Below are 22,786 nucleotides of genomic sequence, written 5' to 3'. Positions count from 1 at the left end.
CTGTGCAGGTGTGGAGTGTATACAGCAGGCTCTGTGTGAGGGTGTGTGGTGTATACAGCAGGCTCTGTGCAGGTGTGGAGTGTATACAGCAGGCTTTGTGTGCAGGTGTGTGGTGTGCATGGTGGACTCTGCAGGTGAGCTAGGGTTGAAAGAGCTGCCACGTGTCCTGTGCTTTGGTCAGGGGGCCAGCTTTGCAGCTTCAGTACTGAGTTGGAAGGGACAGAGCTCTTGCCTGCCTCTTAGCTCCCTTCTTGGGACACTGAGTCCATGTGATGGCTGCAGGCGAGCAGCTGCCCAGGCTTGGAGCAGTGAGCTAGACTACTCCCGCATCCTACATTCCCATGAGTCTGTCCCTTCCTGTCGCCTGCCTCAGGAAGACCCGGATTAGGTGACTGACCATTCCAGATGGAAGTGATGATGGATGCGTTCCTGGGCAGCAGCTTCCTGTCGTTAGGAGGGTTCACCCGGGTGATCATGGGCTGGTCTCCTCTGTTAAGGTGAAGTTTAACCTTGATCCCTGTGTGTGACCTTGGGCCACTTGTCCACATTTGAGCAGTTCAGCAAATCATACCAGTTATTGTCTCATAGACAAGGATCGTGGTGCCTGTGGCTCTCCCTGGGCTCTGCACCCGCAGGATGTCCAGCCCCTGCAAGTGGCCAGGTGCTGCTCGGGCTGGGCATCCCCAGGGTGGTCAGTGCCTAAGAGACCCTCGGTGGTGGGTTAGCTTTGAGCTCTGAGCCATCTGCCAAGGACCTTGAGGGCCTCCTGGGGAATGAGGATGTTTTGTGCAGGTTCAAGGCCAGAACAGTGCTTGTAAAAATTGAATCACCTGTCTGCCCATAGGGAGAGGGTTTTTTTATCTTTTATTTGGTACAGGGTCTCGCTATGCAGCTTGGACTCATAGTGATCCTCTTTTTCTCAGCCTCTCCAGTGCTGGGATTATGGGCGTGCACCACCATGCCTGGTTTCAGTGACTGGCACGGCCCACCTGGGGGTTCTGAGGCTGGGGCTGGCACGGTGTGTGGTACAGGGGATTGAACCCAGGTCTTTGGGCTTGCCAGGCAGGTGCTTAGACTGCTGAGCTGTCTCCCCAACCTCCCTCCCCACCCCCCGTGAGGAGTTTTTTAGGATAACCCCCCCACCCCCCCGTGAGGAGTTTTTTAGGATAAATTCTGGGTCCCTTTGGCCTCTTGTCAGTGCAGGCATGGCTGCAGTTGAGTCTGGGATTTGCTTAGAGAGCGGCAGCCTTGCAGTCACTGGGCGATTCCTTAGTACACGATGTGACCCCCACCCCAGACCCCGCACCTCCCTGTGCGTTTGCAGAGGCCGTGCTCCCTCTGAGGAATGACGTACCCTGAGCACCGGAGAAAGGCCGGGGGCCAGTGTGAGCGTCAGAATCGCCACCGGCCGGAGGACGCAAGCAAAGCTGAGCTTAGTCTGTAAGCCTGAGAGTTAATTATCACTAAAGTGAAAATGATTGTGTAGCCCTAAATTAAAATCTCAAACGAAGCAGCAGCAGAATCCTTTGATAGGAACACGTGCTCCGCGGACACTCAGGGTTCCTCCTGCAGCACCCTCCTTGGCGCCACTCCTTCCTGCCCGTTGCTTGGCCGTTTCTGCTGCTGGGAATGGCGCAGCATTTCTCAAGAATGGGACCACGTGGCCGGCATTGTCCCGTATCTGGGTGACTTTGATTTTCTCTAGATCTCGCGCCCCAGGAATAAGGACAGGGACTCGCCTTGGAGGGTCCACCCGTACCTGCTGAAAGAGGGCCACTGAGCAGGGAGGTTGGGGACATTGCCTACCCACAGGCGGTGTCTTTGAGCGGGCACTGGGGTGGCCTGAGGCCAGGACAGTGCAGTGCCCGTCCTGTGGGCCCAGCCCCTCCCCCCTCGTTTCGCAGGTGTCTCAGAGTTGGGGTTGGGCGTTGGGGATGGGCGGGAATCGAGTGGGTTTTTTTGCCGCAGGAATTCATTTTTTACCCATATTTTGAACAATGGGTGTGTCTGGCAGTTCTGGGAATTTGCTTCGAAGACATTGATGAAGTCATCAGAAGAGGCCGCCTCGGTCACAGCCCACAGCCTCCCATCCTCCCCCTGCTCCCCTGGTGGTAGGCGGGGTGGGCAGGTATCACCTTACCTGGGGCCTTTCCTGGTAGCCTGGCCAGGTGGGAGGGGCCAGACGGGATCAGGGCCGGGCTAGGTGCCCAGAGAGTCTCCAGGTGGCGAGAAACCAAAGCTGGAGCCTCTGCCGGAGCGGGGAGCGGGGAGCGGTCCCCAGGAATGGGGAAGGAGCGGGGCGGCAGCAGCAGAGCTGGCGGGCAGAGGGGCTGGGCAGCAGCGGGAGCCCTTTCCCACACTGCTTCTGGGTGCTGGGATAGTTTGGAGGCAGAGAGACGGGAATCCTGGCCCTCAGGGATGCATTTACAGCCGGGGAAGCCGAGGCTCTGCTCAGGAGCTTGCTCGGGACACCTCTGTCCCTGGCAGCAGTGCGTGGGAGTCTGGGGCACCAGCTCTGTCCATTTTCGGGGACGCTGGGCAGGTAGAAGTTCCGCACCAGTCCCTGACCTGGCACTGTGTGACGCTGGCCTCATAGCCTTCGTTTACCCATCAGTGTGGCCCGTGCTGAGGCCTCCCCTGCAGGGTGGTGGTTTTGATGGCGCCGTGACGCTGTAGGAGAGGCTACCGCGGAGGCCACCTGCCTGAATAGCTGGGGCTCCGGCGTGGCTCTGTGGCCCTGTCCTTTCTCCCTGTCCATCTGTCTCTGTGTCACCTTGCCTGGGTGCCCCCTGTGGCTGCAGGCGCCTGGTGGCTGTGGCCCCTGCTGCTCCTGCTTCTGTCCTGGGGCTGCGTCAGGGTCCCTGCACTGTTCCGTGTGGCCTTGCCTGGCCCACAGCTGCCTGGGCCTTTGTGTGCAGCCAAGGCCTTGGCTGTGGGTGCTGCCCTGTGGCCGGATAGGAGGGGGCTGGGCTCTGCCTTGGCCTGCTCTGTGTTTGCCCTGTGTGTGCAGAGGCCTGGGAGTGTGTGTGTGTGTGTGTGTGTGTGCGCGTGCGAGGGGCCTGGGGGTCTCTCTCAGGTCTGGTTGGAGTTTTCTTTGTTGGCTCGGAGCCCCAGGTCGGGGTGCATCCTCATCTTGGTAGGCAGATGGTTGGGTGGTTTATGGGTATGTGAACAAATGGATGGATGGGTGACACAGGGACAGTTGGGTAGATGCAGGGGTGGATGATGCGTGGAGGCTGGCTCGCTGGTGAAGGATGGAAGGGTGGTTGGTGAGCATGCGTGCAGGTAGATGAATAGGTGGAAGATGGGTGCGTGGGTGGGTGGAAAGGGCAGAGGAGGAGGGAACGGAGGGCGGTGGGCATTTGCATAGTGAGCAGGTGTGCGCGCGGCAGGTGACTGGGCTGGTGCGGGAAGTGCTCGGGCGTGCCCCAAGTCCACATCTCCCCCGCGTGGCCTGTCTTGTGCTTCTTGTCTCCGAGCTTCTGCCTGGAGCTGCACTTCAGCTGGCCTCTTTGCTAAGACACAAGGCCCCTTCTATGTCCTGGAGTCATGTTACGACCGAGCCCTTGGGTGGGCTTTGCGCTGTCTCCTGGTGTGTGTGACTCCCCCAAGGAGCCTGCAGCCCCGTTGTGATTCCAGGGCGCTGGCGCCCAGCCCCATTCCCTCTCTCCTCGCTGTCGAGCGTTAATCCTGCTTCAACTTCCGGCTTCACGGTGCCCTCCGTGCCTTGCGCCCGAATTCTACTCTTGGCTGTCTTTGGAAATTCTAGTTTTTCTGGTTCAGAGCCCTTGGCTGTTTCATACACTGGGAGAGGATCATCTTTTTATTTGCTTAAACACTCAAGTTGGCAAAGCTGAATCTGCCCTTGCCCTCTGGGGCTGTTCCTCCTGCTGCAGGTGGGCTGTGTGCCTGAGCCCCGGGAGCCGGGGCCTTTCCAGGGCCAGCATCCCTCGGGCCCAGGGTTGTTGGCACTGGTATAACCAGCCAGTCTCTGGACAGGCAGAGCGGTGTCCTTCTGGCCATAAGGCTGGTGTGGGACAGACAGGTATCCAGGGACAGGGCTGTGTGTGAGGTCACCTCGGCTGTGGGGAGCTGGGGTTTTTCTTTGTTTTGTAGGACCTAGGCTCAGGCTCCTCTGTTTCAGAGGTACTAGGGGTAGTTCCAGAGCCTTAACGCGGAGCGACTCCCTAAGCCTGTTTTTATTTTGAGGCAGAGTCTGGTGAAGTTGCTCAATTGCCCAGGCTGAGCTTGAACTTGCAGTCCTCCTGCCTCGGCTTCCCAGAGCGCTGAGATTACAGGCGTGGGCCACTGTCCCTGGCAGAAGTCTTGTTTTTGCAGCTGAGAGTGCTTCTGAGGCGGAGCGTACAGCTTGGTGGTAGAACGTTTGTCTGGTGAGGGAGAGGCCCTGGATTTAAACCTTTAAAAAAAGATTTTCTGTTGCATCTTTCCCAGTTTCTTTCAGGGGGCTTTGCATTTGGCGCCATGGTGTGGAGGCCGAGACGCAGCCCCTGCGCCCTGCGTGCAGAGCAGGCCTCATGCATTATTGAGCTGAGCTATCCGGTTGCCCGGTGAACCTCATTCTGGCGTGGGTGGGAGTGCTGGCAGTTATGGGGTGCGCGTGGGCAACTCTCTGCAGGCTCAAGGATGACTCTGAGAACATGCGGCCCTGTGCCGAATGCCAGGGTGTCAGGGGACACTGAATTTATTCTGATTGGGAGAGCCCCAAGAGGACAGATGAAGTGAAACCCTCATAGTACATAAGCTGGGACATTTATTTCATTGAAATGGCTGCTTAACCAAGAGCTGTGTGAGACAGTGGGAGACCTGGCGCTAAGTTGGATGCCAAGGATTCCCCTCGAATTAGATAATTTAAGAATTACCACTAGGAGTGGTGGTGCATGCCTGCAATCCGAGGACTCAGAAGGCTGAGGCAGGAGGATCGCCATGAGTTTGAGGTGATGCTCCGTCTCACCCTCCCCCAAATAAAGGCGTTACAGACCACCACGGTGCGCGTCCCTTCAGCCACTGCTCTGGAGGGTGGTGGCCTGAGGGTGGCTGACCATGCCGGGAGATGGCGTCACCAGGGTGGTGACTGGGTGTGTGTGGGTCCGGAGGACAGTAGTGGGTGACGGCAGGTGTGGACACTGGCAGGCCCTGGCTGGCCTGAAAGGCGCTGGGACTCAGAGACGAGCCCCTACCCCTGCGGGTCCCGGCACACAGCAGGGATCCCGTTCCTCAGAAGCCCAGTTCTCACCGACAGAGCTCAGCCATGCGGCTGGTTCTTCATCGCACTGAGGTGCTTCCTGTGCTGCGGACTCCAGCCAGGAGGAAGGCGCACGTCCGAGACCTCCCGAGCCCTAGGGGTAAGCGCGAGAGCATGAATCCTCTTCAGGGACCGGGGAGCCTGGCGTTTCCCGACTTCATCCCGCAGCATTTGCTGGGCGGACGCGCGCCGCGCTTTCCTCAGGTGCCCCTCCCGTCCTGTGTTCATTCAGAGTCCTGCACACATGGGGCCCCTGCTGTGTGCCCTGTGTTCTTAGATTCGGAAGACAGAGGGGAGCACACGGCCTCCAGTGGGGTACGTGAGGGAGCAGAGGGGGTGTGCTCCAGGCAGCAGGGAGTCCCTAGCACTGTCCAGGGTGTGTGCCTCAGAGGTGGGGACACACGGTGGGCTCTGGGCCCAGGGAAGCCACAGACAGGGACCCTGAGAGGACCGGAGGATGGTCACGGGTGGGGTTCCCTGCCCTGGTTGGGGGACGCAGGGCCTGTGGGGTGACATGGATGCTAACACTGAGGGGTGAGGACAGCCCAGGCAGGGCAGGACCTATGTGAGGCAGGGCCGTCCCAGAGGGGCTCCTAAGCCAGCCAGACCTGTGTACAGGCTGCCGATGTGTGAGCTGGTGGGGTGCATGGGTGCCTCATGTGCGGTAACATCGGGGTGGCCCTGCAGAGTGCCCAGGCCCCTGGGAGATGGTTGTGGGTGGAGGGCTCCAGGGGTAAGGCGGGGGTAGCTCTGAGACCTCGGCTGCACAGATGGGGGTCCCCAAGGAGAATAGGCTCGTGGGAGCCTCAGAGTGGTGGGGGGGAGGGGTTGGCCACTGGTGGACGATGGAGATGGCTGTACCCCCTCCTCGTGGCTCAGTGGGACGATAGTGGCTGGGCAGGAGGTCCGTCCCTGAGGAGTCACCAAGCAGAAGGGGCATCCTCGGGGACTGGCCCTACTATCCTGTTTGCGAAGGCCAGAGGGTGCTGTGGTGGCGACCGACACAGGGTGGCCGTGATGGGGTACATCCTTGTGCACATGGTACAACTTCATGGGGACATAGTCTTCCAGATGTAATGAAATCAACATGGACTCAGTGTGGATCCCCAGGCCAGTGGCCGGTGTCTCTGTAGGAGAAAGGACAGAGGGATTTTACTCAGGGAAGACGGCCATAGTAGCGGCAGAGCCAGAGACTAGAGCCACAAGGCCACAGCCCAAGATGTGGGCGCCACAGCCCGAGTCCTCCTGGAGCCCCCTGGTCACTGACTCTGGCTGTAGAACTGTGAGAGGTGCAGGTCTGTAATTTGAAGGTCCTGGCTTGTGGCCTCTGTCATGGTGGCCCAGGATGTGGGTAGGTTCCTTCCCAGAAAGAAAGAAGCAAGACATGTCCTCCCTGTAACAAGCAGGCAGCAACCACTCAGTGACTTAGGAGCTGTTGTAGCAGAGGGACAGGAGTGCTCCCTGCTGGGCTCCATGTGAATCCACTGTCCTGCTTGGGACCCCCAGGAGTGGGTTTGTGTCTTCCCTTCCGGGGTGGCCTAAGAGCCCAGGAAGAAGCGGGTGTGCAGCTCCCGCAGCATGGACGGCAGCTGCCCTCCCTGGCCAGCCTCCTTCCTCAGACCTCTGAGAGGACATCCTGGGCTCTCAGGCAGGAAGTGGCCCAGCCCTCAGGTGCAAGGCCGAGTGCTGCTGGGTCACCCTCTGAGGCCTGGGCAGGATGGGACACAGGAGCAGGTGGGGTGGGGCGGGGCATCCCCTGGGAAGTTTGAGCAGGAGCCTGGCCCCCGGCTGTGGAGCTTCTGGGAGGGTGTGGCCGGGCCACCAGGGCCTCTGTCTCTCCTTGCAGTTGGTAGCATAGCAGCCATGTGTCGTCTTGTGCTCTCAGGGTGACTTTGCTTCCCGGGAAAGGCTGGGCTTGGCTGACAGCTAGCTAACCTGGCCTACTGCGCATGCGCACATGCAGATGCCTCTTGGCCCGGGTTAGGAATTAGAAAATTTGATAAGAGTGAAGGAGAAATGTGTCCAGCCACAGGCTCCAAATTCAGACACGGAATTTACTGGGGCTGTGGTACATATGGGAGTGTGTGTGCGTGCATGCACGCACGTGTGCATATGTGTGGTTTGTGTGAGGATGCAGGAGTGTGAGCATCTGTGGGTGTGAGTGTGCACACATGAGGTTGTGTGTGGTATGTACAAGGACTAGGTCTGTGACTCGGAGTCTGCAGAGTAGGTATGGGTGTGTGAGCGTGTGCAGGAGGACGAGTCCCCACGTGAGACCATGGGTATGCACACACACGGGAGGGGGTATGGCTGTGCGTGCACGTGTGAGCAGGTGTGCACGAGTGTGAGGTGTGGATGTGTGCTGGGGAAGGCTGGGTGGCTCGGGCAGAGGAGGAGACACAGCCTGGCCGAAGCTCTGCTTGTCTCTGATTGTCACAGTGTCAAATCAGCTCCTTCAGAGCTGCAGGGGCGAAGCTGGGTGACTCAGCCCCTTCTCCTCGAGACCAAGCTGCTGGAGGCTCCCCGGGCTGTCAAGAGGCCCCAAGATCTGAGACAGCCTTCAGGCAGCCTTGGCTGGGCAGGCACCGGGTGCTGGCCTGGCCTGGCCCGGCCCTTGGCATGGACACCATCACTGCAGAGGTGGTGGCTCCTGGGGCTGGGGACCTTGGGGTTGCCTGAGTGCAGCATCCCTGTTTGCACCTGTGGCACCCTGGAGCCTTGGGGCTGCTGGGGTATTGGGGCACACTGTGGTGTCTCGCTGCCTCTGGTCTCTTTTTCTGGTCCCCACTGTCTTGTTCGAAGCCTGTGGTCATGGTGTGTGTTCTCACCCTGCCTGGATTCGGATATTGGAGCCTCGCTCTGCATTGCGGCCTCGTTTACCGGGTGGCGGTGACGGTTAGGCGAGGTGTGTGGTGGAGCCTGCGGGGATTTGTCCTTCTGGGGAGAGGACGAAGCTGGCCATGCTAGCCTGGGGTTTGTGGGGAGGCCCCGGTTTCTCTGCCTGTACCACCACAGTGCAATCAGGGCTTGGGGAAAGCACCAGCGTGTGGTGCCGCCTCCCACAGAGGACCCATAGCAGAGGGAGAGCCACTCGTGACTGTTGGCAAGTTGAGACCCCAGATGTGCAGGGTCAGCGTGGGCGACAGCTGGCAGCCTGCTAGTGGCATGTGTCTGAGTGTTTGGCCGGCTCTGCTGTGGCCAGCAGTGCCAGGCAGGAGACATGGAGGCAGGAGACCATCCCGTCTCAGCTTGGGCCTGTAGAAGGCTTAGGGTCAGATCCCTCAGGTGTGCTTTGGAGTTTCGGGACCTGGCAGGCCAGAGACTCGGTCCCCTAACACTCAGTGGGGGAGACCTCCTGGGAGCTTTGAGGGACCCAGTGACCCCAGCCCCTGGGCCACCAGAAAGTGCTGCCCTTCCCTTCCTAACTCTGCCAGGCCTGCAGAAGTCCACGTGCCGAGGAGCCACACGGCGTCACGCCCCCTGGGTTGGTCCCCTTCTTCCTCCAAGTGGCCCGTGGCACCCCACCGGCTGCTCCTGGCCTCCTGCTCACCTCTCACCTTTGTCCTTCAGGGGACCACTGCCAGGTGAACGCCCGCTCCGGTCGCTGTGCCAATGGTGTGTGCAAGAACGGGGGCACTTGCGTGAACCTGCTCATTGGTGGCTTCCACTGTGTGTGCCCCCCGGGCGAGTTCGAGCGGCCCTACTGTGAGGTCAGCACGCGCAGCTTCCCGCCCGAGTCCTTCGTCACCTTCCGCGGCCTCCGCCAGCGCTTCCACTTCACCGTCTCGCTCGCGTAAGTGTGCACCCCACGTCCATGCGGTCCTCTGGGGTCCCCCGCCTGGGGTGCAGGGCAGGTGTCCTCTGCAGGAGGCTCTGGTAGGTGTGGGCTGCAGCTGGGCGGTCTGGGGCTGCAGGCTGTGTAGCAGAGGGTGAGAATTTTGGCTGTGATAGTGGACATGGAGCAAGCACTGCCCCCCAATGTAGATTTAATTACATTTTTAAAATCAGCCAGGTGTGGTGCTGCTCACTGAGAATCGCAGCACTTGGTAGGCTGAAGCAGGAGGATCACCGTAAGTTCAAGGCTGACTAGCATAGCAAGACCCTGTCGCAAATAAGCAACCGGACAAACATGATGTGCAGTTCATGCGACCTAGCAGAGCAGGGTGGTTCCTGCGAGGTGGCTCAGTTGGTGTTTGGGTGACGCTGTAGCACCCTATCCTCTGTCCTGGGAGGATCCGCTCGGCCCACTGAGTGCCGCGTCCCTGCTTCTCTGAGGGTCCTACTCTGGGCCTGTCTCTGTGTCCCCCACTCGGAAGGAGTCTGTGCTGCCTGCTCACTCATGGTGACTTGTGACAGGTTGAGGCTGGGGTGTGTGAGCCACGTGGGGGTGGTGGCCACGTGTAGTCACGTACATTCTGGGGACCCCCAGGCTACTCCGTCACAGGAGTTCATCCAAAAGGTGACTGAAAGCCTGGTGTAGGAGGGTGACCTGGGAGCCAGCGACAGTGCTGGAGGCCACCGAGGGAAGCCTGCTGGCCCGGTGCAGTGGTGCCTGCTGTCAGCCGGTACTCTGGGAGGCTGAGGCAGGAGGATCACAAGGTCAAGCAAGGTTGTCTCAGAATTAGAAAAAAAAAATCGAAATGGGCTTGAACTGTAGCCCCATGTAAGGCCCTGGGTTCATTCCCAGGACTGAAAATTAAAGAAAAAAATAAAATAAAAAGTAGTACTGCTTAGACACTGTGCGCAATGCCATGAGACACACCTGTGTGTCCCACTGAGCGAGCCTCCGCAGGGTTCTTTCATGTGGTGCAGTTTCCAGGCCGCACCCTTCGGCCTGACCAGCTTCAAAGGTCCAGCCATAGCCAGTGCTCCCAGGTTCCCTGTAAGAGCCGGTGCTCCGGGCTGCGTTCGAGGGGAGGGGCGGGTGCAGGAACTGCTGGCGAGGGCTGCTCAGGGCTTTGTCTCGGGGCTTCTCTCCCAGCCCTTCTCCTCTTTCCAGTGTCTGTTGATGAGTGAGCCCTGCCCGGGGTGGGCAGGCTCCGTGCCCAACTCCCCTCGTCCCCGCTTTGTCTTTCCCTCCTGCTTCCCTGGGCCCTGGCTTCCCTCAGCTTCTGTTACCACCTCCCCTCATTGGGCCAGCTGTGTCCCTCTGTCCCCAGCAGTGGCACCTGCTCCATCCTACCTGGGTCTGCAGAGAAACGAGGCCAGGTGACACCCGTGTCTGCTCCTGAGCCTCTCCCCTGTGCGGTGTGGGGCTGTGGGGACTGTCCTCGCCCTGGGTGCTGTGCCAGGGATCAGAGGCCAAGATCAGCTGCTTGAGTCTGGCTCCAACTGACCCATTGCAGGGTAATGTCTTGCGAGGATCTGGGGGTGTCAGGGCCCTTGGTGTCCTGGGGGATCTAAGACCCAATTGTGGTGTGGCTGGGTTGCAAGTGACTCCTTTGTTTCCTGAGTACTTCCCATAGAGCTGGGTTGGACTGGGCAAGCTTCACACGTCCCCGTCCCTCCTCTTGAGCATTAGCCTTCTAACCAGACGCAAAAGGCCGGTAATTTAGGAATAAACTCAACAATGTGACAAGCTGACCCAGCAGGCACAGCCCAGCAGCAGTGAGGTGGGGAGGTGCGGGGAGCTGCCCTGAGGGCCTAGGCTGCGACTGGGGCAGGTGTGGCGGGTTCAGAGGTCCTGGGCCCCCTTCAACCCGTGTTTGGGAGCAGGAGGTGCTGACTCGGCGGAGTGAGACGGTGGCCTCGGGGAGACCTAGATGGTCCTTCAGCACAGTGTCCTGTGAGCGGGAGCGTGCCCCGTGCCTGGTGCCGCGTGTGGGCTCACTTCCGGGGGAGAATTCTGTCTTCCTGTGTTCGCCGTCCCAGCCCATCTGTGGCTGGCTTAGCCTCTGTGTGTCGTATTCTCCTTGTGCAGCCAATCGGTCACACCCTACAGGAGTTGTCGCCATCATCCTCCAGGGCTTCCCGTGTGCTGATCGCCTCAACCCTCCAAGTTAAGACAGTGTCAGGAGCAGAATCTGCTGGCCCGGGCCTGCGACGCGCCCTCCTGGCCAGGCCGCCTCCCCTGGAGATGGCCTGCGGGCACATGTGACGTGCTTCTGCTTGCCCCACAGGTTCGCCACGCAGGAGCGGAACGCGCTGCTGCTCTACAATGGCCGCTTCAATGAGAAGCACGACTTCATCGCGCTGGAGATCGTGGGTGAGCAGGTGCAGCTCACCTTCTCGGCAGGTAGGCCTGCAGGAGCCTCTGAGCCCGCTGCGGCATGGGCCGCCCGGGAGGGCCCGGCTTGCGGAGCCGCTGGGGGCTCCCACTTCCCAGACTGGCGAGCCTTAAATAAGTGTGGTGCAGCTGGAGCCCAGGCCTGAGTGTGTGCCCGGGAGGACTGACCTCAGCCTCAGCCTGGAGCGATGCGACGGGGGCTTCACGCAGCCCAGAGCAGAGAGAGAGAGGGGCTGGGTCCCAGCGCCCCCCGGGGGCGGCTGCCCTGTGGCCTCTTCCTCCGCAGGCCCCACCCCACAGGGCCACTGCCGCCTGCAGCACTGTGCGCTGACGCTGTGGGCTGCACCTCTGTCCCACGTGGTAGCAGGTATTCTCAGGACTGAGTGAGGCTTGTTCTTCCATTACGGGGCACCCAGCTGGGCACAGGGGCGGTTTCTGTCCCTGGAGCCCTGGCCCTCTGGCCTCGGGTAGATGGCAGCAGTCAGCTGGTTTCCCAACTGAAGAGAGGACACAGCACCACCAAAACACTCGCCGACCAATGCGGGAGGGGATACCACACTCCGCCAGGCCCTGTCCTCAGACCCACACCACTCCATTCTAGGACATCCTGCTGCGGATGAAGTCCCTGCCGGGCCCTGTCCTTGGTGCATGTGGACCCCCTACTTGGCCAGGGCTGGTGCCAGTAAAGGTTCCAGAAATGCAGATTCCAGGCACCACCCTGGCCCCATGGGAGTGGGGTCCCCTGGGGAGAATGCCCTAAATACCCCAAACCAAGATGCACGAGTCGGGTGTGCCAGGACCTCACCATGCAGCCCACTGTGTTGCGGACTTTAAAAGGGCAGGCATGGTGGTGCACACCTGTAATCTCAGCACTCTGGGAGGCTGAGGCAGGAGGATCACAAGTTTGAGGCCAGCTTGGGTAACTTAGCAAGACCTTCTCTTAAAACAATAAGGTCTGGGGACATAGCTCAGTGTGAAGGCCTTCGGTCAGTCCTGACACTGCAAACAGAAGAATTAGAGTCAAAGCAATAAAGGGGGAGGGAAGAGACTGGCATGGCCGGGTAAGAGCAGGGAGACACGCAGTGCATGGGGGTCTGGGCCCGGGCCCAGGGTGCTTGGTGCGTGGGGGAGGACACAGGGCCCCCATGCGTGTCCCTTCTGTGCACCACTTTGCATTTTCCACATTTAAAAAGCATGAGCAAAAATTACTTTTGTAAGCAGAAAGCAGAGCAGTGGCTGCTAGGAGACTGTGACCTGGGGGCCTGCGACTTGCTCCCGCTGAAGGTGACCAAGGTGACCACGGTGCCCTCGCTCTGGGTGGGGTCTCTCTGGGGGCAGGGCCACCACCCCTTCCACCCTCTGCCCTGCAGTGCCTGAGCCCTCCCATAACCTGTGCCCCCTTTGTACCTCCTCCTGTCAGGTGAGACCACGACCACTGTGGCACCGCAGATCCCCGGGGGCGTGAGTGATGGGCGCTGGCACTCCGTGCAGGTCCAGTACTACAACAAGGTAGGAGGGACCTGCTGGCTTTTCCATCTTGGAATATTGATACTGTGTGGCTCAGACCTCGGGAGAAACTAGGAGCCCTTGAGAGCACAGGTGGCCATGCAGGGGACCCAGCCTGGGCCGGAGTACAGTGTCTACAGCTGCCTCAGCTGGAGTCATCCCCGGGGAGGAGTCATCCCCGGGAGGTTGCCAGGCCACTCTGCGAAGCTCTGGGGCTACCCTGCACTGGTGCCCAGGAGCCCTGGGGATGGCTTCCTGGGCTGCTTCTCCTTGCCGTTTATCAGCTGCTGAGAAAGGGTGCTCTAGGTTTTGCATAAGAAGGCTTCCTGGGCCCTGGTTCTTCCTGGGATGCTCCTGTCCCTTGGGTCAGCACTGGCCTCTCCTGCCCCTTGCTGAGCTCAGCTGTGGCCCAGGGCTTCTGCAGAGCTGGACAGCAGGAGGGCCGCTTCCATGAGGACTGGACCTCCAGGGGGCACTGCCCAAGTGACACTGTGGACACGGAACCCCACCCCCTGCTGGGGGCCCATCACCAGTGCCATCTCTCTCCCAGAGCCTCCCCTTATCTGCCCAGGACATCCTGCCATCCTCTCGTGCCCCCAGCAGGCTGCAAGAAGCCGTGACCAGGCCGGGGATGTGACTCAGTGACATAGGCGTCTGCCTGGCAAGCTCAAAGTCCTTAGTTTGGTCCTCAGTACCACACATACGCACAGAAAAAGCCATGACCAGCATGGTGACCACTGCTCTTGTCCTGTGTCCCCCCTGGGGAGCAGTCCCAGGGCTCAGGCAGTGTGGGTGCTGCAGCTGTGTGCCCAGGGAGGGGAGACCCTCGGGGCTGGGAACTGAGTGCACCCTGGGGACAGGAACGGCAGGCCGGGCCCAGGTCAGGGGCGCCTGCTGCCATCGGGATGGTTCATCCTGCTGTGGGGTGCGGTCAGCAGGGCAGTCACCTCGTGAGTGTGTGGTGGGGGCTCCCCAGTCACACCTGTCTGGCTTTGCCCTGTTTCAGAGGTCCAAGTGTGGGCAGGGAGGGTGGCCTCGTGGCTTTGGGGGCAAGGACCACGCACATGAAAGACCTATCCCTGGGCTTGGGTGCAGCCCACATTCTGTTTTTCTTTCCACACTGTCTTCGAGTGGGAGGCGCATCTTCTGCAGGGGCCTCTTTCCTGCTTCAGCTGCTCTGGAGAACAGGTCCCCCCAGGGCCCATGTGCGAATTTCTACCCCGTGACCCGCTCTTTAGGTTGGGGGTTCCTTCCAGCCTCTGCCAACGGGAAAGTCCTCTCCATGCAGCACCTGAGGGCCAGCCACTCCCCCTGGGCACCCCAGCTCCTGTGTCTTGGAAGGACAGGGCCCATCTGTGTCCCCATGTATCTCTGAGTACAGGAATGGCTCTGACTGATGTCAGGGCCCAGCTTTGCCCCAGGGAACAACCCAGACAGATGGGCGAGCCCCCACAAGTGCTCTGTCCACATTCTCCAGACATTTCCCTGGGTCTGGCAGGATAACAGAGACATCTGTGGGAACATGGTAACTCCAAGCTTGAGGACCAGGTTGAGGGTCTGTGATCTTGTGGCCCAGAGAGGTCCTGGCTTTGTCCTGATGCTGCACAAGCTCTTGAAGGAAAAATGACCCCCAAGAGGGGTGCTCTTGCCACCACAGGGCCCCTCCCCTTCTCCAGAGCTCTGGAAACTGTAGTGGGCATTGCCAGGTAGAGGGGTGCCGGGACTGTCTCTTGTGAGGTTCAGTGTCCGCAGCCGCAGGCCTTTTGCTGCGCCTGGCTGGCGGTCCACAGTCTGGACCCCCCTGCCAGAGGCGGCAGCAGCAGCCAGCAGCATGTCCCTCAGCCAGTGGCACCCACGAGGCCATTTCAGCCCAGGCACTGTGTCACCATCCTGTCTGTCCTCCCTTTCCACCTCCAGGGTCACGCAGAGGCATGAGCTTGTCACATAGTGGCCACTGGGGGACAGGGGTCCAGAGCAAGGTTAGCAGGAAGCGGAAGGCTGACCTGCAGTCCTGGGAAGCCATGCCTGCATCTCCAGGGACGCAGGGCACTGTGGGTGTGGAGTGATCCCCTGCAGGCAGGAGCAGGCCCCTCCAAGGCCCCCTCTGTGGCCGGAGGTTATTTTGCTTATTCTGTGGAGTCAGGCTGAGTGGGCCGCACAGGGGTCACGCCCTCCATCCGTAGGAAGGCAGGGCTAGCTCTGCATGACTTCTGCCTCATTGGTGGCTCTGACAAATATAGGTGCAGGGACACCCCCTGCTGCTCGGAGTTGCCCGGCCCGGCACGACTTGGGGATACACGGTTCTCAAGAAGGAGGGAGGCAGTGGCCCAGGTCCGGATGTACCTGCCCTGGGAAGGTCTCTGTGGTGTCTGCCATGCTGTCTTTGGTTCTGTCCCGGGTAGGAAGAGCAGATGACCCTGAAGATGCCAAGAGGAGGAGGAGGAGGTGGTGGTGCAAGCTGATTTGCTGAGACCTGGCCGGAGTCTTGGGGGGGGGGTGTGTGACTTCTCCTGGGGGTGGAGGGCTGGCCCTTACCACTGAACACGTCCACTCCACAGCTGCCGCCTCGTGGCTGCCCTGTCTACTGGGGTGCTTGGATTCTTAGGAAAACACAGTTGGTAAATTGGACATCCAGCTTCTGGGTGAGGGTGCAGATGCAGGTGTTGTGGGGTCTCTGGCTGTGTCTTGCTGTCTGCTGCTCCCCCCACCCCAGAAGCCCTGCCGTGTCCCTTCTACCCAAGACCTCCAGATGCACTGGAGCCACACACGTGTGCCCCATGGGCGCCCCCGGGACACAGGCAGGGTGGACGGGAGTGATGCCAGAGGCAAGAGTCCAGGCCAGGTCCGTGTCGGGGAGGGGAGATGGCACTAGGCATCTGCTGGTGCTGGGCCCATGGCTCTGGGCCTGTCCTGGCAGCGTCCCCGGCCAGCAGCCCCAGATGCCCATCAGAGTGAAGCCAGAGGATCGCCAGTCACTGCCTGATGTTCCCTGAGGGAAAACTGTCCCCATGGGACGGGAGGAGCGGTAGGTCAGCTGCAGAGTAGGGTGGCCTGGTGTGCAGGGGTATGGCAGCCTTCAGGAGTGCCTGGCTTGGGGACGGAGCGTGGGGCTGTGCTTCCCATAACAGCTGCCCTCCAGCCAGTCTCCCCTCTGGCCGAGCAGAGTCCTTGCCCCGCAGATCCCGTGACCCCGAGGTGACCCCCAATCCCCGTCAGAAATGGCTCCAGCCTGGCTGAGGTGTGCGACCTCCTGGGCCTGCGGCAGCATGTGCACCCTAGATCCTGGGAGGATGGGCTGTGCCCCGCCCCGACTCATCATTGCATGGGGACACTGCCAGCCACCCGCGCATGAGAAGGAGCTGAGTTTCCCTGCAGGGTGAGGAGGGCCGTGCTCACAGGCAATCCTGCCTCGCCATTCCCACCTGTGGGGAGATGGGAGCAGCTGGGGACCAACGCGGGGCGTTGGCGTTGCTGGGTGAGGAGTGGGGTGTGCACCCACCTCCGCCCGGCCTCCTGGCTGCAGCACAGACCGTAGTTGGCAGGACTCGGTGCCCCCGGCAGTGCTGGGCCAAATGGCGGCAGCGTTGTCACGGCCCTTTGGGGATCCTTGAGGTGCTTGTCGCGTATCGCTGGAAGTAGAGACAAGAGCGCACGCTCCCCCACCTGGCACTGGGGCGCAGCCCCGGGCCAACTCCCCCAGCTGCCTTCCGGGCCTTTTTTTAATGTTTTATTTAGAGCCAGGTTTTTTGTAGATCTTAGAATGCCCCTGCCTCAGCCTCTCAGAGATGGGGATTACAGGTGTGTGCTGCCGCCACATACAGCTGTCTTAGTACTCGCTGTGTCCTCCGTGTGCTTTTCCACATTCCCATGCGACCGAGCTGGAGCCGCTGGTGTGTGTGCCTAGGAGCCGTATTTTACACATTTTCTATTTCAACAAACCATACTTTTTTTTTTTTTTTTTCATTTTATATATTTGGTACACGGTCTCACTACACAGATCGGACTCGTAGTGATCCTCCTGTTTTCAGCCTCCCCAGCACTGGGATTACAGGCGTGCACCACCATGCTCGGACTGGGTCACCAGCTCAGCACACCCTGGGGGTGGGGCTGGCGCAGCATGTAAGACTGGGGATCAAACCCTGGACCCTGCGCTTGCCAAAGCTGGCACTTAGTCCACTGAGCTCTCTCGCCAGCCCCAACAAATCCTATTTGAAGGCTATGTAAGGTCATGGCTGTGACCTTTCCTGGAGGTCTGTAAACTTTACAGAAAACCGTGTAGACCAAGAGGGGGCGAGGACCCCAGTATCTCAGGAGGTGTATTAGCACACCTCCCTGCCTGACTGAGACTCGTTGATCGGCTGGAGAGCCTGGGGCTGTTCAGTAAAAGCCCTGATGTCCCCCAAGGTACGTGGCACTGTTCCCTGCCCGCCCCCCTGGCCCACAGGGTGTCCCGTCCTGTGCCCTCTGGGTGTCTGCTTCCTGGAGGGCTGCATTCCCAGGCTCCCAAGGGGCCCTTATCTGATATCTCAGGCTTGGAATGCTAGCCTCCTTCTGGAAGCCAGGGGCAGGTAATAAAACCCACACAGGCCTGGGGGGGCCAGCGAGCCCCTGAGAGAGGTGATGCTGTGCCCCTCGGAGAGCCGTGGCTGTGCTGTGGTGGGAAGAGACACCCCGTCCTGCTGGAGGACAAGTGGCCTGGTTCCTTCCCTAAATGTGACCTCCTGCACTGGTTGAAAATCACCTCTGGGTAACTTGAGGGCACCCAGAAATGTCGCCTGCCCACCTCGGGCCTTTTCATGCATGACCCTTTGTGGGGAGTCCCCAGTCCCTGTTAGGGACTCCTGTCGGTGGTGGTGGTGGTGATGGGTGTTTGTTTCCTCTGCCACCGTCTGTCCCTGGCTCCTCCTGGCCTCTGCCACCTCAGCAGCGGGGTGCCGGCTGATAGATGCCCACATTGTGCTACGTCAGCTCGTGTTATCCTCTCACCCTGAGGAGACAACGAGGACCTGAGGGATGGGGAGGTGACGGCCCATGCTTGAGCCTGGCCGTCACCTTGGGGTGTCTTTCCTACTCCAGTCCCCCGATCTCCAGATGTCTCGTCACATCTGGGAAGGAGGTGGGACAGGAGGTGGCAGGTCCTGGGGCCTCTGGGGAAAGAAGGACTCTTGGGTCCCTGCAGAGGTGGCCAGGGTTTTGTCACAGGCCATGTAAGAGTGCAAGATGCAAGAGCCTGTGCATGGGGGCCACGTGGGCGTGTCTGCCTGGGAGCGAGGGTGCGGTACCTGTGAGCTGGAGCAGGTGTCAGTGTGTGCGTGTGCACAGGAGCGAGCGTGAGCTTCCCGGGAGGGTGGCCAGCGCACTGCGTGGGACAACGCTTCCCCTCAGCCCCTCCCCCTCACCTCCCCAGCAGCACCTTTGAAAAATGAGCTTTGCTCTGCGCTTTGGGGTCCCCAGACTCCATCCTGTCTTTCCAGGCACTCGCTGCCAGGTTGTGGCTGATGCAGGGCCCGGCCAAGCCCCCAGTGCCAGGCCACACAGGGGGGGCCGGGCAGCCGCTGCCCCCTGACTGGCTGAGGTAGCAAGCAGACTGACAGACTGGCGTGCCCTGGAGGGTCCCCAGGCAGGTGCTGCGGATGACCCGAGAGCCCTGGGTTTGGGCCCTCACTTGCAGGGGAGAGAAGGATGCCCCCGAGTATCCTGTGGGAGTCCTGGCCTGAGCCCTGGCTACCTAGGCGCCCGCAGGGCCGGCTGCGCTGCCGTGGTATTTGAGCCCAGCGCTGTCCCCAGGAGGCTGCCCAGGGCTCCATGTGTTAGGAACCAGGTCCTTAGAGCCACGATTTCTCCTCTGAGGTCCCTCTGCACCTCCCTGCGAGTGAGAGGTGCCGGCTATAGCGCAGCGCCGCCTGTGGCCTCCTGCGTGCATTCCCGGGTGCAGCCACCCGTGCGTGCCATGTGGGCAGCATCACTTAATCGTGGCCGACACCAAGCAGGAGTCCGTTCGTGTCCTGGGCTGGCCTCCAGGGTCCGGTTTCCCATGCTCCATGCACGCCCCCCCACCCCGAGGCTGTAATTGGACCCCTTGGCCCCCGATGCAGGATCATTGGCAGCACAGGAACGTGAGCGCTGGCGCGGACCAAGGGCTTTTGTGCACACACAAAACCTGTCCTCAGCTGCTGGAAGGCCCAGCAAAGCCCGCTGGGAGGAAGGGACGCGGGGAAGGTGACACTGGCCAAGCTGCAGCTGCTGCATCAGGATGCCTGCCGTGGGCAGATCTGCAAGCCCTTAGGGACCCTTCTTGTGGCATACAGCACCCCCAGGATTGCCTAGCAAAGAGTGGGGTCAGCTGACCTTTTATGGCTGAATAGTACTGCACCATGTGGACGGGCTGGTCTCCTCCTCGGCCCACCTGTGGATGCTGGGCTGCGCTCTGCCCTGGGGCGTGGGCAGATTTTCTGTCCTCTCCATGCCCCTGCCACCCCTTCCTGCTCTTTCCCAAGGGCTCAGCCGTCAGCACTGGCAAAGAGTGGTGGCTTTGCATGCACAGCCTCTCAAAGGCCTTCCCTCCCGAATTCCAAATCCTGAGCTGCAGAGCTGTGTCGGGAGGGCTGCGCTCTCCCAGGATGGTACCCCGTGCTTAGGGCTCTGCGGAGCATTCGCACACAGCCCCACAGCCTGCAGTTCAGGTGGTCCCTCCCACACCTTCAGCTGACCCCACACGGGGAGTGCTTACCAGGCAGCCGAGCTGGTCGAGGGTGCAAGCTGTGCCTACGTCCTGGGTGCCTGGTGTGTGGAGGCCTCCCTTGCCTCTCCCTAAGAAGGGCTTGCCGGGGACCCAGCTGTCCTGTGGTGATGTCACCTGCAGAGTCCCTGCGGCAGAGAGAGGTCGGGTCTCCTAGTAAGACCTTACCCTGTACGTGGAGAAGCCAGGGATGGCAGTGGGTTTCGTTCAAGTCAGAGGGCTGCTTGGTGGGAGCAGGAGGGCTCGGCTGGGGGGGTCGTGTACAGCGGTGTAGGCTGCACACCGCACTGCTCCCAGGGAGGCCGCCTGCGTGGAAGGACCCCTGGAGTCACACTGCCGGCCACCTGGTCGCTCTCCTGTGACAGCAGCTCAAGTGCTGCCTTCCCTTCCACCCAGGGCCCTCAATCAAGTCCTGGGACAGTTGCCTGGCCTGAGTCGGGGGTTATTACCTGGGGAAGTGGGGTGTGAAGGCCCAAGGGGCCTCTGGGAGACCACAGGGGCCTTAGGCTTGTGGGTAGGTGGGCTCAGCCTGGCGAGCAGAGGGGCTGCCCGGGGCCAGCGGAGCCAGGTGTGAGGGCCCCAGGCAGGGTTGGGAGGGCCGGCGAGGAGCCCAGGCCTACGAGAGCAGGAAGAGCAGCAGAGCATTCAGCAGGCCCTGGCTGTGCTGTGTCCTTCCCGGCTGCTGCTCAGAACTCAGCTGGGCTCTGAGAAGGACGTGGCCCCTGGTGCACAGGCCCTGTGGCTGGGGCTGACCCTGGCCTGAGTGTGGGCTGTCACCACCGGCCGCGACAGCCTCTGTGTCACTGGCTGCTCCTTGTCACTCTTGCCAGGACCCACAGAGGCCCCCCATCTCATGGCTGCACCTCTGTTCCCATCCAAGTCCATGGTCAGGTGTGAGTTCTGGGGTCCCGCAGGTCGAGGCCAGCGGGTACCAGGCAGGTGCTGACCTCCCCTGTGCCTTCTCTTCCCACAGCCTAACATCGGGCGCCTGGGCCTGCCGCATGGGCCGTCCGGGGAGAAGGTGGCTGTGGTGACCGTGGACGACTGTGACACCGCCGTGGCTGTGCACTTCGGCAGCTATGTTGGGAACTACAGCTGCGCTGCCCAGGGCACCCAGAGCGGCTCCAAGAAGTGAGCTGGGTCCTGGGGGACGCAGGGGGCTGTGCCCACTGTAGCTGGTGCTCCAGATGCTGGTCACCTTGTGCAGGCGGTGTGGGTACCTAGGCGCGCTTTTCATCTCTAGGACGGGGCCCTTCCCTCTGAGCGGCTAGAACCTCCTAGTACAGGTCCCCCGAGAGTCTGTGGGGGAGAGGCCAGGGCAGCCCCCGGGCTGTGGCAGTGTCTTGGCGACCTGGAGGCCCTCGCAGCCCCGTCTCCGAGGGCTTGTCCATCAGGCACAGTCTCCAGACTCCCGACTCTGAACTGGAGGGAGCGTCTCTGCTGGTCTCAGAGGTCCCCGGGGCTGCCCTGACTCGGACATGAGGAAGCCCAATGTGGACGTGCACAGCTGTTGTCACGTTTCTCCTTTTGTGACACCAGTCTGAGAGGGTGAGCGTGGCCACCACACTCAGTGCACGCCAGGGACACCAGGTGTCCTTCGTGTGGACCACGTGTGGGTCAGACAGGTAGAGCCCTGTTGCCCTGCTGACCCACCTTCCATCCGAGGCAAGGACGGATGACCCTGGGGGTGCCACTTAGCCTGAAGCTGCTGTTGGTCAGGATGTGGGGTGAGGCTGGAAACCGAGGCCCATGAGGCTGTGAGGGCCTGCCTGCACCCCGGCAGCAGGCTGTGCCCTCTGTCCTGGCATGTGGTGCCTGCCCGCTCGCTCCACCAGGGCAGCGTCCATCCCTGGGGTCAGAGGCTGCCCCTCTCCACCTGGACGTCACCAAGCCCGCTTTGCCTCCCCAGGTCCCTGGACCTGACAGGGCCCCTGCTCCTAGGCGGCGTCCCCAACCTGCCCGAGGACTTCCCTGTGCGCAACCGGCAGTTCGTGGGCTGCATGCGCAACCTGTCGGTTGACGGCCAGAACGTGGACATGGCCGGGTTCATCGCCAACAATGGCACCAGGGCAGGTACTGTGGTGCCTGGGCAGCGCCCCCGGCTCCCAAGGGGCACACCGAGGTCGTCTTCCATGCCACTGGGGGTGCTGTCTTGCTGCGGAGGGGCCCCTGGGATGTGGAACCCATGGTGCGAGGCCAGGGCTGACCCGGACACCGCGGTCCTGGGATTCGAGTGTATCCCTGATGCCTGGGTCTGCTGCTGCCATGGCCCAGGCCCTCCAGAGCCCAGCGTGAGTGACCTGGGCTGCCCGAAGCCCCGTCCTTGGCACTCAGGCAGCCTGGCTCTTCCTCACCAGGCTGTGCCGCCCAGAGGAACTTCTGCGAGGCCGCTGTGTGCCAGCACGGGGGCAGCTGCGTGAACCGCTGGAGCACCTACCTGTGCCGCTGCCCGCTGAGCTTTGGGGGCAAGAACTGTGAGCAAGGTGAGCTGGGGTGCGGCATGTGTGTGTACACGCACATGTGTGTCGGTAGACCACAGTGCCCGCGTACCTCCACGGCCCCCACCCCCGGGACGCCTCCAGCTGGCTGCTTGAGGGTCCAGCGTAGCGGGGCTGGGCCTCTATCCGCACCCCACCCGTGTCCTGTGATGTCATAGACCCCTTTTTAGCAGCAAATTCAGTTTGAAGCCATACAATGCTAAGTAGGAATCTTTGTGTTTTGGGTTTTTTGGCGGTATTGTGGGTTAAATTCAAGGCTTCTGCACTGAGTAAGCTACATCCCCAGCTCTTTTTATATAATAAATTTTTGTTGTTGTTGTTATTATTTTCCTTTTGGTACCAGGAATCAAACTCACGACCTTGTACTTTCCAGGCAGTCACTGTACTGCTAAGCTATATCCTCAGCAAATGTGTTATTTTTAAAACCAACTTTAAAGTCACAAAGTTGTCTAAACTGGGCTAGAAGTTGTGATCTTCCTGCCTGAGCCTTCCAGAGTGCTGAGATTCCAGGCCTACATGCCTGGCTGGTCTCTTCTCCTCCTCCTCCTCCTCCT

The 22,786-nt window shown here is 60.8% G+C and overlaps 1 protein-coding gene across 2 annotated transcripts in view; it reads left to right on the top strand.

The window, feature by feature from the left end:
• Celsr1 (cadherin EGF LAG seven-pass G-type receptor 1) overlaps positions 1-22,786 on the top strand; it is a 115,056-nt gene that overhangs the window by 48,377 nt on the left and 43,893 nt on the right. For both annotated transcript variants that reach the window (XM_023702564.1, XM_023702565.1), the window contains exons 3-8: positions 8,834-9,056; positions 11,383-11,498; positions 12,910-12,998; positions 20,708-20,865; positions 21,644-21,807; positions 22,092-22,217. In XM_023702564.1, coding sequence (XP_023558332.1) covers positions 8,834-9,056; positions 11,383-11,498; positions 12,910-12,998; positions 20,708-20,865; positions 21,644-21,807; positions 22,092-22,217 — 876 coding nt within the window. The remainder of the gene's footprint in view (positions 1-8,833; positions 9,057-11,382; positions 11,499-12,909; positions 12,999-20,707; positions 20,866-21,643; positions 21,808-22,091; positions 22,218-22,786) is intronic.

Source organism: Octodon degus, unplaced genomic scaffold (assembly GCF_000260255.1).
Source record: "Octodon degus isolate 3935 unplaced genomic scaffold, OctDeg1.0 scaffold00153, whole genome shotgun sequence".
Classification (NCBI taxonomy): Eukaryota; Metazoa; Chordata; class Mammalia; order Rodentia; family Octodontidae; genus Octodon; species Octodon degus.
Note: the sequence above shows the minus strand (reverse complement) of the source record. Positions and strands in the feature narration are given on the sequence as shown.